The sequence below is a fragment of the Lycorma delicatula genome, chromosome 8 (assembly GCF_047948215.1).
Source record: "Lycorma delicatula isolate Av1 chromosome 8, ASM4794821v1, whole genome shotgun sequence".
Taxonomy (NCBI): domain Eukaryota; kingdom Metazoa; phylum Arthropoda; class Insecta; order Hemiptera; family Fulgoridae; genus Lycorma; species Lycorma delicatula.
Window position 1 is genome coordinate 140,516,016 of NC_134462.1, and position 15,635 is coordinate 140,531,650.

Genomic DNA, 15,635 nt, shown 5'->3' on the forward strand with positions numbered 1-15,635 from the left:
GTAAAAATCTTGATTTAAGTAAATTTTTTCTTCGTTAGTTATACGGTTATATAGTTACCGGTGACGTCTTGAAATATTAACTTCAAAAATAATTTTTTATAGAACAATTGCACCGTGTTTTTTAAAAGCGAATGGTAATTTAAAAATAATAATTTAAAACGTTTTAGCACGTTTCATCATGCTAATCGACCGATTTTATCTTAAATAAAAAAAAAAATTTAATTTTATCAATTATCGGCTTATTTTTTAAATCTTATTTACGCTACCTACATAAAATTTAAATTATCCGTGTTTTATTAAATAATGCGGCTTTAATACATAGTTTTACGTTACAGGTCAAGATTGTAAGACTAGTTTTTTGTTGTTTTTATATTTAGCAGATATTAGATTAAATAATCGAGAGTTAACGTTTTTCGTACAGGCTAAATTTTTATCGAGTAACGTTTTAATAATTCATTTAGGTCGTTTATTATAAGTAAAGTAATTTATGCTTACATATACTTAAACGCTGCTGCACGCGGTATATTTGTTTAGGCAGCACTGCATAATTATCGCCGTCACTCGTAAGCAGATCGGCTACATAATACGTCGATGACGCGCGAGTCGAAGTTCGGCGTATAATGATGATCGTTAATGCGGTTCGGCCGGGACGTATCTTCTAATCGTAGTTTAAAGTCGTACGGTATCTCCCTCCAGTCTTGATCCGCACTGAAGCTTCGATCTAATATAATGTCGGCCGGCATTGTGTTCGTAAAGACGACGTGCGGTGTTTGTTTAATTTCCTAATCGGCGGTCTGCGGTCGGCCGGGCGGCCATAATCCGTCAGGTGGAGGCGGGGCTTAGTGAATTCTTATTGGTCGGGGCGTGGCCGACGGTGTTTCGTACGCTAGGGTCCGTACAGCAGTGTTACCACCCTTCCTGTCGGCCTCTACAACGGTTCCGACACAACCTTCACTATGTTTTCTCACCGTTCAAACGTAACAACCCCGTTTGTTTTCACTTAATCTCTGTGTAAACCCGCTGTGTTGTGTGTCATAATAAGAAGCCTCTCTTCCTCGTCTACGGCTTAGACTTTTTTATCGGCGCGAATGTTTACGCTCTCCCGTACAGTGTTTGCATAACAAACTAATCGCCGGTATGGTCTTCTTTACCGCGATCTGAGATCACCGTCTGAGATGCATACGTTGTTCGGCGACCAGAACGCTTACTACGGCCGTCACGGAGGGTACGCCGCTGCGGCCGGCGGCCATATGGGGGGCGGACCGTATCCCGGATACGACGGCTATTCTAGGTACGGCGGTTATCCGTCGCCTTATCCTCACCAGCAAGCGCTGCACCATGGACCGGCGAAGGATATGGTCAAACCGCCGTATTCTTATATAGCTTTGATCGCGATGGCCATACAAAACGCGCCCGATAAAAGATGCACGTTAAACGGTATTTATCAGTTTATTATGGAACGGTTTCCTTATTATAGAGAAAATAAACAAGGCTGGCAAAATTCGATAAGACATAACTTAAGCCTTAACGAATGTTTCGTGAAAGTTCCGCGCGACGATAAAAAACCGGGTAAAGGAAGCTACTGGACGTTAGATCCGGATTCGTACAACATGTTCGATAACGGTTCTTATCTTCGTCGTCGAAGGCGGTTTAAAAAGAAAGACGCGTTACGCGAAAAGGAGGAAGCTCTAAAAAGACAACAGCAACAACAACAACAACAGCAGCAACAACAACAACAAGAAGCCCAGTTAAAGAGGACTGTTACCGAAGAAAAATTAACATGTTCCGAATCGAAGAATAAAACGGGGACTTTAGGTATCAGCGTCCTAGATTGTAAACCGAAAAGGGAACCGAGTGTTACGCTGAGCGCCTGCAGTAAACATATCGGATTACAACATCAGCATCATCAAGTCGATATAAAACCGGATCACATGGAAGTGAGTGAAACGTAGTTTACCTTTTTTAAATTAAATTATTTAATTTTTACATTAGTTGTGACGTTATATATATATTTGCACGTGCGATTAATTATCGATATACTACCGCGCAATTCATTTTTAATGAGTTATAAAAATATTTGTTTTCATATAATATATATAGAAGACAACACAACATACAACACGATGTATACATTTATTATCGTTTGAATTACGATTATTTTCCGATTATAATTTCATCTGGTTTTGCGTTTTATTAAAATAGTTTTCCGTTCTATAATTATGTTTTTTCATAATTACGATAAAAAATTAAGCATCGTCAATCGATTTCTTTCCTTTTTTTGTAACAAAGCTACAGGATTGTCAGATTTAGTCGACGTACATTTTCTTAACAGAATAAATAAATAGTTTTAGTTAATTCAATTAAATTATGAGTTTTTATAATTTAAATTAAGATAAGTTAATTCGATTAAAATTTAAAATTAATAAAAATACCCTTTTCGTCGTCTACAATAATTTATAGATAATTTTTTTTTTATACTATTACATCATTCTTTAACGTTTAACTATCAGGTATAAAATTAGATTTAGCGATTCGTAGCGATATTGAGGTATTTACAAATAAAGAAATAATTTTCTAGATAAGAAAGTGAAATTATTAATTTGGTAATAAAATAAACGAAATGTTTGTTCGTAAATTTATCCTTTTTTTCTGTTTTATAATTTTTATTCCTTAATTTTTCATTAAACGTAATTTAAGTATTATTATACTTTTAAATACATAAGAAATATATACGCACGATTTAGTAAATTAAATGGTAACTTAACCTTTCAAACGACAAATTTCAATATCGGTAAAGGATCTTTAATTAATGTAGGGAGGTTATATTATAGACTTAATAAGTATTTTCAAGAATACCCCTTAAAATTATTATCGAATAAACGTAACGCAAAAAGAGTTTTATTGTGTTATTCTTGTTAATTTATATCTATAACTTTTAGAGATTTTTTTATAGTTTCACAAATGTATTCGCTCCGATAAATAAAACTGTAAAATATCAAAATCAAAAGTTTAACGATCGCTTATATAAATACAAATATGTACCTAAATCGGTTCACTATTTTCAAGAATATTAAAAACGTAATTCGGTGTAAATGTAATAACGAGTAAATTTTTTTTATTATTTCTTATCAGAAATTTTTGATGTCGGAGTCGTTCTGAAATCTATTTACGTATCTCTTCATTTTTTGTTTTATCGAATATGATTTTTACTGCTGTTTAACGATTAGAAAAGGTTAATTTTAATATAGTATTTTTACAATACGAATAAGTTTAATCTATTAATAAATCCTAAATTTACACTTTGTTACGTTTATAAAAAAAAATTTTTGTCTTTTTTAATTAGCGGTATTATTTATTTTAATTTTAATATAATATATATTATTTATATTCAGTGTATTCGCTTTATTGCCGTTTCTTTAGAATCGTAAATTTAATAAAAAGTAAATTTAATTTTTATTAGTATTAGTAGCACGAAATGTTTGTTACTAAGTAGCTGTGCTAATTATTTCAAAAAACAAAAAAATATATTTATAGAAAGAAAACATTGCACGTTAATGAAAATATAATCTTCAGGTTATTAGATATTTTATAATCTAGTTTTGAGTAACTGTTGCAATCGTACCTACATAATTACGCTTAGTAAAAATCTAGATATTTAATTCCCAGATAAAAATCGGGTTGATTTTAGTTTTGAGTTAAGGTTTTTAATATCGGCCGATATACCAGTACGTCGTTCGAAAAACTTTTAAGGTCTGATTTTTTATTCGTACAAAAAACCAAACCTTAAAGTTAATTTTTTAATAAATTCTCTACGCAGAAGAAAATGTTATTTGTTGTTTTAGTTACTCTTAGAATCATATATGTCTGCAGAAGAGTTATGTAAAATTATGATTAAACGAAACTTGTTTACAGGATATTTACGTATATAAATATCGATTACATTTCATCGTCCGTTTTACATCGGTTACGTTGTGCATTGTTGAGGTTAAATACCTTATAAATAAATAAAGAACGATTAATTTTACAACTATTTTTTGCGTACAAAGAAAAAATAATTTGAATGCCGTTACTTATTTCAGATAATATCGATAGGTTTTACCTGTGATTTTTAATTGAAGTTCAAATTTTTAACGCAGAAGTATCGTATTTTCATTTAAGATTAATTGATGTTAACGGTTAAGGTGTTAAATCGATTTTTTTAATCTTTTTTTGAAGCGTATGTAATTTTTATTATTTTTTGCAGCCTTCGTATTTTCCTTTCTGTTCTTCGTCCGCAACAAAATTTTCAGTCTTAAATTTTATATTTAATTGAAATTCGACAGACGTATTTTCTTAACCGAATTAAATGCGACAACAAAAAGATAGATTCTTCACCCGGAAATAAAATGTATCGCGAATTTTTTCAGTATTATGAATACTTTTTAGCACATTTTTACTGCAAAGGCTTAGGGTATATTCAGCGATATATTTTTACGTATTAAAACTTCCACAATTACTTGATAAGAAACAAATTTAAGGAAAATTGAAAACAAAAATTATCGTACGTAAATAATTTGTTTTTGTACTAAAATAAAAAAATACATCCTAGAAGAGCTTTTCTTTAAGGGCTTTTTAGGACGGGGCTTCAACGCTTATATAATTTTTAATACTCTTAGTTTTTCGTGTCTGACTTGCATAGGAGTATTAGAAAAAGAGTGAGGTAGATTTGTAACGGGCAAGTTTTCGCGGTCTTGTCGTTGAATGCGTTTTCATTTATTATCCGTTAGTAAGATTGTAAACAAAAACTTTTTTCTCTGTATGAAAAAATCGGTTTCATATATTTAATCGTTCTTTTTAATTCTTAACGCTCTTTTATCATCGACGTACCTCTCACGTATTGCATCGTAAATTTATAGACGTATCTCTTGTCTTTCTGTATCGGTTTTACATTATATACTTTTTTTCTTCTAATATCCGAATTAATTTTTCCTCGGTAACTATATATATGGCTGAAACGACTTTGTCCTTTTACATGAGTCTGCCGCAGAATTTTCGCTTCTTAATTTATTTTAATCTCTTACCTTTCGTTTTCTACAAACAGTATAATTTTCAAAATTCTTATAATTTCAGTTCTACAGATTTTTTGGATGTTGTTCTTCGTGTTTCGTTGCCGTAATTTGCTGTATATAATTATTTTTATTTAAGAAATCGCTTTCTAATACCTAATTTTGTGTTATAATCGGAAAATTTTTTTCCTGAAAAAAGTTCTAACTTGTATCGTTCTTGTGTTTTCTTTACTTCGTCCATCCTTTGTAATTCTATTACCTGAATAAAAAAAACACGCGGGATATCTATTTTTATTATAACTTTACTCTATATTTATTTAAACTTAACTCCCCGTTTTCCTCCTTTATGTCATATTTCGTTAATTTTATTTCACTCTGTTAGGTTTAAAATTTGATTTCTTTCAACCTCCCTCCCCCGACCCACCCGGAAAATAAATCTACGCGATTGTTTTTACATCAAATGTATATTCTGATTTTAATGAAAATATTATTTTAATATCGAAATTATTTTTTCCTTTTATTTTTCCGTTTTACCGTTATTTGTCACTCGAATTTTCCTTTTATATCTACCGCTTCTTTCAAGTATAAATTTAATTAAAGTTTAAAGAACCCGGGTTACATTCTTTATTAGTTCCTTTCTTTATCGCTGCTCTTTCTTCTTTTTCTATTTTTATTATAGTCGCCTGATTTTTTACATTTTAATTGACAGTAATGTAGAAACCGATTTCGAATTCGAGAGTTTTTAAGGTTCAAATTTTACTAAAAGCAGTTACTTTTAAACGGATTTCAATATGAATTTTTACGATTTGTTCGCGGATACCGGTGTTCTTGGACGGTCGGGTCTAATTAACCACACGTCTCAGGAACGGTCGACCTGAGATTGTACAAGACTACACTTCATTTACGTTCACACGTATCGTCCTCATTTATCCTCTGAAGTAATACCTTACGGTGATTTCGGAGGCTAATCAGAAAAAGAGAGTATAGTAGATATACCTCTTTTATTATAGAATACAGGGGTTACGTGATCGCTAGGGATCACGTAACCCCATACACGTGACCCCTACATGACCCCTACATGATCACGTAGGGATCATAGGGAAAGAGCGGGCATCTGCAGCTACTGTCATTAGCACGGTGGAAAAATCGGTAATGCTAAAACTGACCGGGATTCGAATCCCGGACCTCCTCACGAAACGCCTAGACGCTACCTATTCGGCCACGGAGGTCGGTATTTTAATTTTTTTGTTAATATAAATTATTAAAAATAGATGTAAATAACTTCAACTTAAGTTGTATTCGTTTGAATAATTTCTTTTTATTTAACGGGTAAAAAAGAATCCGTGTTTCTTGTTCGGTTCGAATTAATTAATCTATAATTATGTTAAAGTTTATAATTAGATATTTTACGTTTTACAAAAAAAAAAAGAAATGAAATACGTACGTAATATTTCGAGTATGAAATTTTTTAAAACTTATGTTGGAAAAATAATTTTTCATTTTTCTTTTTTTTAAGTTTTTCTTGAAATTAAAGGTCTCATTTTTGACTGTGAATTTATGTTTTATTGTATTTTACGTATTTTTAAATCGTATAAAACTATATCTGCGTATAGCGTGATAAACTGCGATAAATAATAACGTTTAGTTAATTATATTTGGAGGATGTAAGTTTAATAAATCAAGGAAACCTTTTTCGACCGATCGCATTAGGGTGTCTTTTTCCGTTTAGCCTCCAGAACCGGCGCAACGTATCGCTCCAGAGGAGGAATGAACATCATATGTACGAACGTAAATGACGTGTAATCTTTTACCGTCTCAGGTCGACCGTTCCTGAGACGTGTGGTTAATTAAACCCGGCAGCCCAAGAACACCGGTATCCACGATCTAGTATTCAAATTCGTAAAAACGTAATCGCCTTTAATAGGATTTGAACCTTACAACTCTCGACTTCGAAATCGATTATTTAATCGGTGTAGTATGAAAGTGTATTTAAAACGATATATCGTAATATTTTCATAAATACAATATTATACCGAATCGCAATAAAAAACCAATATTTTAGTGACCTAAACCGGTCTGTGCTCTATAAGTTCCATCGATAAATAGATAAAATCGAAAAACTTTGAGTTTTAAAAAGTATAAATATATAATTCAACGGTTTAAAAAAACGTCGGTTAGATTTTTGTTCGATTTGTTTCAGCTTAAAGCGTAATTAAATCAGAGTATTTAGCAAAATTCCGCGATGGAGCGTCTTTCATTTTGAAGGTTTTGAGTCCTAATCCCGGTCAGGGTTGGCATTTTTATAAGCGAGTCTAAACGGGCGGTCAGTCCCGGTGGTTAGTACCTGAAATAATTAACTGATAATTTTTCAGCTTTTTACCGTTTGATGTACCTTGGTTTGCCAAATTTTATAATTCTGTAATCGAACGTCGTACGCCTTATCGCGTAACCGTTGTATATTTAGAATATAGTTAGCCGATTAATCTAACGTTCGAGTCTATTTGTCGTCTATTAAATCCGGGTTCAGATGCGAAGGGGTTACTCGACCGGAATAATATCAAAAAACTGCTGCGGTTTCTCCGGGATAGCGGGATGAAGAACTCGAACTCGATTTAGCGGTTTTGCTTACGCAAGATCCCTTACGGAGTACTATGTACGCAGTGAAAATAGTCTAGCGGTGATGTTCTAATATTTGTTATCCGGTGTTTGGTGTTATCGTCTTAATTTTTCAAGATCACTTAATTCTATTTAAGTATTTAAGTCGCTAATGTCTGTTATCGTTGATGCGACTATTAACAAACGACGGATTAAAAAAAAAAAATTGTATAAAATAAAATAAATATATTAGGAAGAAAATGTATATATATTTTTGAAATATACTATTAAAAATACTGACGTTATAATTGTAATATGAAAATAATTAAAAATTATTTTTAAAGAATTTTTGTTCGTTCGGTTGATGGTTCGTGTGATTTTTTTATAACTTCTCACGCTAAACTTCCTGCTTATAATTCAATGCTTAAACGACGGTAGCGCAGACCGGCATTTTCAAAAATGCGGTACTTATTTTCAATAAAAAAGAAAATTAATGAAAAAAAGAATAAAAAGTTATTTTTGAAAGTTAACTTTTAATAATTAAGAAAATAATTTTAAAAATTCAACGAAAATATTTATCAATTTTTTAAAAATTTAGAAAACAATTCGTTGAAAAAAGTAAAAATAGAATATTAAAGATTCGTCGATAACAATGAAAAATAGAATTTTATTGAAACACCAGCAATCACGTTGAATCGGTCGCTTGACTTTAAATTTTTTTTTAATTTCCGAGACCACCGTTAGATATTGTTTCAGAGAATGAGATGAATAATTTGTATCGTGTGAAAATGCCATGCCTGACCGTGAATCGAACCCGGGACCTCTACTACTGAAAGGCCGAGATGCTACTATTCGCGACACGGAGGCCGGCGTGTGTTTATATGTCGTACAATGTAAAATATACTATTTCTAATAAATGTAAAAAAAATATTACTTTTTTCACAACGTAATCTAATTAATTAGTTAATTTTTTTATTAGTAAACATTTTTAAACAAGACGGAACTGAACGGATGGATTAACTAAACGTAGGTACTTTAGTTTAATCTATAAAGGACTGATTCAATCTGATAAATTTTACTAAATTCGTTTCTCTTCAGTATCCTTTCGTCTTTATTTTATATATTTTAGATCAAATCAGAATAAGCCCTTCTTCAGTAGGTCTACCAAAATATAATTTCCTGCTCAATTTAGCCTAGATTTTCTAAAAATAAAATTTTGTCTTCTCGAGAGGTAAATTAATCGATTATCGGTAATAATAATGTAGCATTTTAATGTGGATTTCAAAATATTATTTAAACGTTTTTTTTTTAAATTTGAAGGAATTATTTTACGGTTACATCAATTTTTGCGTGACGCTTGATAAAATATATATTTTGACAACGATAACGTTAAAAAAAAGCTTCACCTATACTCGATGTTAACGGAATATTTTTTTTTTTAATTATAGAATTTGAAAGAACACAAAGGAGGATCCTTCCGATTTCGTGTCGGGTTTATTTAGACAGGAATCGATCGGTTACGTACGGACTTTAGGATAAGGAAAAAAAAATACGCGATGTAAATAATTGACGTTCGGTAAAATTAAGCGATTTGCCTTTACTATCGACAAAGCGTTTTATCTTTGACGAAATGAGTATAAGTTAAGGTTGTCTTAATTTAAAAAACGTATTACGATTAGCATTATTACACCGCAGTCCGTCAGTTGTTTAACGACACCTACTGCTTGATCTTATGTGACCCGTGCTCCTTTAACGCAGTGCCGTCGATTAAATTACGATGGCGTAAGCGTTCTGATAACACCGGTAACAAAGCGCGATCGATTAATATTAAGCGAAGTTAAACTTTTTTATTTTTATCTTTAACAGTTACAAAGTTATCGTAAAATCGTACGTTCCGACTTCCTAACTGTTAACAGATTTAATAAATTTAATGATTTATTGTACGACTTAACTTTCCTACTTATTTTTATTAATTTTATAATTAATCGGTCGTAAACTCGGAAAAAGTTTGCCGTGTGCAAAATTCATTATCGTTTACGACATTCTGCGTTCGTTAGCGTAAGATTAAATATTTTTGTCGGCAAAAGAAACGGTAGTTTATTTAAGTACTACGGCAGGGATTTTATTTTCACCGGTCTGCAAGAAGAGGTTAAATAATTATTAACAGGAATTTTTACGTACATCTTTTTATTTTGAGACATTGTAACTCTGAATTTTATTTTCACGGTTAATAAATATAACGTACTTTTCATCGTTACAGACTCACTATCGCAAACCGATTTGAAGAAATAATTGGACCGCGAATGCCTTTTTTCCCGGATAAAAAATAAAAACAGTTAAAACTTTTCTGTGAATGTATTTATAAAAAGAAAACGGTTTGAAAAGGGGATTTAAATTATATCTATTAAATTGTTTTATAACAGTAAAATTTATGCAGATTAATTATTATTTTAATGACGTGAGTCTTCTACAACTTTTCCGGTTTAAAAATTTTCACTATTATAAAGTTTCCAGTTCATTACATCTTCCTCGTATCCGTCTAACTTCATACTATTGCGGGTAATGTATTTTATTTCTAAATATTTTATTACCCTAAGCTAGAGCGTTAGTTGTAAAATAAATTTTAATCGTCGTATTAATAAATCGGCGAAAAAATAGAGTAATTAAGTTAAATTAATTTGCCGTAAATAAATAAATACTTTATTAAAATCAGAATCTAATTATGTGTTATGCAGATAAAAAAAGGTAAAAAGAGAAATTGTTTCTGTTTTATATGGAAGGATCGAGGAAAATAATGGGAAAATCTTAATTTGATCAGGATTTTAAAATAAAGGAATAAATAAATAAAGTAAAAGAGTGTTTATTAACAATATCGGTACGTAAAATTAATAATATATGAAATAATACTGTTTAGATTATTTGAAGATAATAAGTGAAATCGGAATCGAGAAAAAAATTTTAAAGGCGTTATAAACGTGCATGTGGAATATTCGGTTTTATTTAATTAGTATCGTTTAAAAACTCGTTAACGAAAGTTTTTAATTTAATTTTAAATAGACAGGCGGGACGATTTTTTACACGATTTAATAAAAGTAGCCGTGGAAATATAACAGCAGCCTTGCTTTTAGGTTAAAGTATTAAGCTGTGTAGCGAGAAAGTACTTCCTCTTTATTTAGTTTAACAGAAATAAAGGTTTTTATATTTTCTTTTAATATAAATACGTAGAAGCGTTATAATTTTTAAATGTAAAACTCACTTTTAAAATTGAAAATACATTAGGCAATATTTCGGCCGTCTATTGTAATCGATTTCATAAAATAATACCGAAATTATTTTATAAAAATATATATTTTTACTAAATTTGCGTATATTAAAACAACATTCAAAGAGATAGGAGTTACTAAGCGTTGCGTAACAAAAAATTAACGATTTACTTTTTCTGGTTATTACTAGTTTAAGCGTTTTTACAAACCGTCATTCATTTTGTAAACGTCTGCTAATAAAGCCAAAAACTTTACAGAAATATTGAATTTTACCGGCTTTTGAAAGAAAAGTGCGATATTACTTTCGGTCGCACGGTGTGAATGGGGAATGAAATTTAATTTTAGAGCATATGCTATACTCTATAATATATATTATGCGTATACTATAGAGTATTTAAAATGTTGCGGCTCAATAATCTCCAAACTACTAGATCAATTTCATTGAAATATAGATATGCTGTAATAGTGAATCAGAAAATTTGATTACGATTGATCGAGTCGTTCTTCAGTTACTCTCAATTTTTAATGTCGATAATACGTACAACAATTATTAAGCGATGTTTTGCGTATTTTAATGATTACGAATGAGAAAAAATAATATCTAATTAATTACACGACAATCCTCGGGTGAAAACGCCTAACGAAGTAAGCACCTCGGCAGTATCAACCGTACCACGCGTACCGTTCGTTTCCTGTTAAATATAATAATCTACTTTTACTTTTCTGGTATCGTAGCTCTATAGCTACCTTGCAAGAAGAAAACTTCGGTAATGCTTAAGACCCAAATTTATCGGTTTTATATGAGATTTGACCTGAAAAATTTGAAAAAGCAGTTCCAGAACCGTAAGTTTTGAAATGTCTGAGATAAAAGACAAAAAACTGGATTCGAAATCACACTATTCTATGTTTGGCGTAAAATAAAGCTATTATTAAATAGAAATCTATTTAATCGTTTGTAAGTTAGTTTTATCGTTCGTGTTTGTATTTGTTAAAGATATTTATTTTTTTTTGTTTTTTAATATTGGAAGTTCTGTTTCGTTTAACGCTTAGTTAAAAATCTGCATTTTTTATATGTTTTGTTTTTAATAAAATTCGAAGTCGTGACGTTTTTTGGATTTAGTTGTTGGACGTTATGTGTACCGTTGTATTCAAAATTAAATTCTCTACAAGTTTTATTTTAAATTTGTACGTATTTATTACCGATTTAACAAAGTTATTTTACGCCAAACGTAAAATAGATAGTGTTTTTTGGGATCGAAAAACACAGTGTTTCAATTTTTCTATCTATAACATTCTGTTAATACGTCGCTTCGTATAAGTTGATAGGTATTTATCAACACGATGTTGCATCGATCCCGTTACGAAGGAAACATTCGATTTTTAATAACGTTTACGTTGTACTGTCGCTCATCTACGAGATAAATTTTAACTATTGGATTCAGCTGAATATCGCCAAGTTATGAAATAAATCATTTCAAACAAATTTAGATAAAATTAATTTTAATTAGTTTTAAAGACGTCTAATAAATTGTTTTATCGATGTATTGTTTTATTTAATCGCTCATTTTTTTTATTTTGATTGTTTACTTTTCTAAAATATTTATCTAATATTTTGTTTTTTAATATAGAAATTTTGTTTCATTTAATACACAAAACTGCCGCGTTTTGATATATTTTGTTTTTAATAAATATCCAAATTCTTACGTTTGTATTCAATTTATGTGAAATGTATTTGTAGAATTTTACTCTGAATCAAAGTCTGTACAAGTTTTTTTTAAAAAAATCTTCGTGTTTATTACCCGTTTAATAAATAATATCATTTACGACCTCAGTCTTTTGCCTCTTACCGCAGATATTCCGAAAACTACTAAAAATGCAGTTCTGGTTTTTTTTCAATTTTTTAGGTCAGCTTTCATATAAAACCAACCGCTTACCGCCTAATTTGGATTCCAAGAATTGCAGTCTGGCTTAATTTTACCGAAGGCGCGGAAATCAGTAGGAAATCTTTCGCCAAGCGACATTAACGAAGCGTTTTCAAACCTATGTTTATATGAATTTTCTTCTTTATTTCCACTAGTAGAACATATACCGAACGTTTGTTACATTCTTCGCGAATCGTTGCGTTTAAGTATTCGTTCCGATTAGTAGATAGATACTAACAAATACTACAAGAATTAAGCGTTACGAAAACCTCTTTGTTTTAAACATCCCTAAAACTTTTGACAAAATTTATTGTTATTTCGATCGTGTAAATTAATATACTTATTTAATTTTCCCTAAAAAATAATTACACTTTTTACGAACCAAAATACTCTGTATTTTGTAATTTTAGTTTACCGACACAAACAGTTCGTTAGTTACCTAAACAAAAGAGCTTATAATATAAAAAAAGTACGTAAATAAAAATAAAAGGAAATAAAAAAATACGCAGAAATATAATCGCTGTTAATCATAAACTTAATGATATTGGAAAAATATTAGTAAACGATAACGATTTAAACAGGTGAAAGTTTTGCAAAGATATTTTTTTTTTATTTTAATCGCGGATATTAGCAAAAATAATTAAAAAGATTTGTCGACACGAGATTCCATTAAAAAAAAGTCGTAAAAACTTTCCTTTTGTTTATATAAACATTACTACCTTAAAAATAAAAGCGTTTCCTATAATTCTATTAACGTTATCTAAGTCTTTCATTTTTTTTACGTAATTTAAAGAACCCTTTAACAACATTACATAATTTAATATTAAAATAGTTAAAACTAAAATAGTTATAATTAATATTAAAATAGACTTACTCGTCTCTTTAGATCGTCATTTATTAGCAGTCTACAATTTTTGACAAGTTCACTTTAAAATAAATACTATAATAACGTAAAGAAATTAAAAACTTTCCGGTTTGTATTTTCTAGAAATAAAGGAAGCGATCCTGAACGTTTTATTTAATAATCGAATTACTTCGAAAGCTTATTTATGTAGCCTAAATTTTTAATACTGTTATTCTGAGTTAGTGTTTGTACTAAAAAACAAAATATATGAAATACTCTTTTTAAAATATTTTAATCGCGACGTTATTGCGTGTGCTGCGATACAAAAATAAATAACAATTTTTTAAATTTTACTGTCTATTTATTTTTTAATTTTAGGGGTTTTCATTAAATTTAACTAGGTTCCAATCGTTACAATTTTTTGTGGGACCTTGAATTTTATTGTTACAACCGCGGATTTTCCCGGTAATCGTGCTTCGCTAATGATAAGAGTAATACGCCCGGGGAATCGGATTCAAATGTTAATATATTTCGTCGTCTGAATTTCGAACGAGTGTCAAATTTATAATTTATTTTTCTTCGTGAAATATGTCGGAAAAATCTTGTTCGTTTTTCACGCGATAAACTTCATTTACTTATCGTATGAAATTTTATTTTTATACAATTTTACAGATGGATTTTTAATCGACTGAATTAGGAAAATAAATTAATTTATTTATGTTACAATGCGACGGTTTTTCTACATCTCTTAAAAACGTTCTCTCTCTTTACTCCCCTCTATCGCTCTCTCTTTCTTTATTATAAGTTATAATATTACCGACTTAGCCCTTAATAATATCGCATCGCATTGCAAAACTGTAAACCTCATGGCAAGGTGAATTTTCGGTTTAAAATTTAATAAAAGAAAAAAATATATAAATACGTTATTTAAATTTAACCGTTTTATCTTTGCGTATGGAAGTCTGTCTGTCTATTCAGACGTCACTTGTTGCGTCTTAATAGTTTCTTAGTGTAATTTTATTATTTTCATCGCTCTGTTTGGTTTCGGTTCCGATACAAATTATTATAGTTTTTCAAAAATACGCCAGGGGTCGTTATTCCCTCCTGATCTAAATTGTTTTTCTTTTTTGTTTTATCTGCAGTGTCGGTTTAACAAAAAAGAATATATATATGTATAAAAAAGGAACCGTAATTTTTTAACAACTTCGGTACAAAGAGTCGCCTGATATGTTTGACGTTTCACAGCTATTAATATTTTTATTATTCCAGCAATATAAAAGTAGGCTTATAAAATTTCCTCATGTCATAATTGTCAGCACATATGTAAAGAGTAAATTATATATTTTTTATGAAAAAAAAAAAATAGTACTATAGAAAATCTTACGATTTTTGAAGGTTTTAAAACCATAACCGTTCTATGGGAATAATAAATACTATTTTGACAAATTTTTCAGTTTTCATTTAAATTCGCTTATATTTATTTAATATTGATCGCTGAATTTATATTTTATTAAAAATTTATTTGATTTCTACAACTAGCAAAATAATTGTGAGGTGTGTGTGTGTTGATATGGATTTTAATGTACTACCTTATTTTATTGTACTACTATTATTCGCATATTTTAATAATTAAAATATAACAGAAATTGCTACCGGCTTTAAATATTCATCGATTTACTTAATTTTTATTTGTACATGTAATGACTATAAAGATAAGTAGCAGAAAAATATAATGAAGGAAGAGGAAGAAAATAGTTTAATTTAAAAAAAAAATTAATTTTTAAATACTGTGTTCTGTCTTTAATTTGCGTCACAATTTAATCTTACTACAACTTGTAAATATTCTAAAAAAATAAGTATTTAACTGTCGGTTCTTAATTTAATAAACCTAAATATTAACTCCAAAGATCTTATGTATCGTCTCTCTAAAGAGGTAGAAATGTAATACAGTGCGTTCGTAAAGTTG

General features: G+C 29.9%; 1 protein-coding gene across 2 annotated transcripts in view; it reads left to right on the forward strand.

Moving 5' to 3' along the window:
• Positions 1 to 940: 940 nt before the first annotated feature.
• LOC142329243 (fork head domain-containing protein crocodile-like) overlaps positions 941 to 15,635 on the forward strand; it is a 101,529-nt gene continuing 86,834 nt past the window's right edge. For both annotated transcript variants that reach the window (XR_012757442.1, XM_075373653.1), the window contains exon 1: positions 941 to 1,937. Coding sequence is in view for 1 of the 2 variants with exons in the window: in XM_075373653.1 (XP_075229768.1) it covers positions 1,176 to 1,937 (762 nt within the window). In the remaining variant the exon portion in view is untranslated. The remainder of the gene's footprint in view (positions 1,938 to 15,635) is intronic.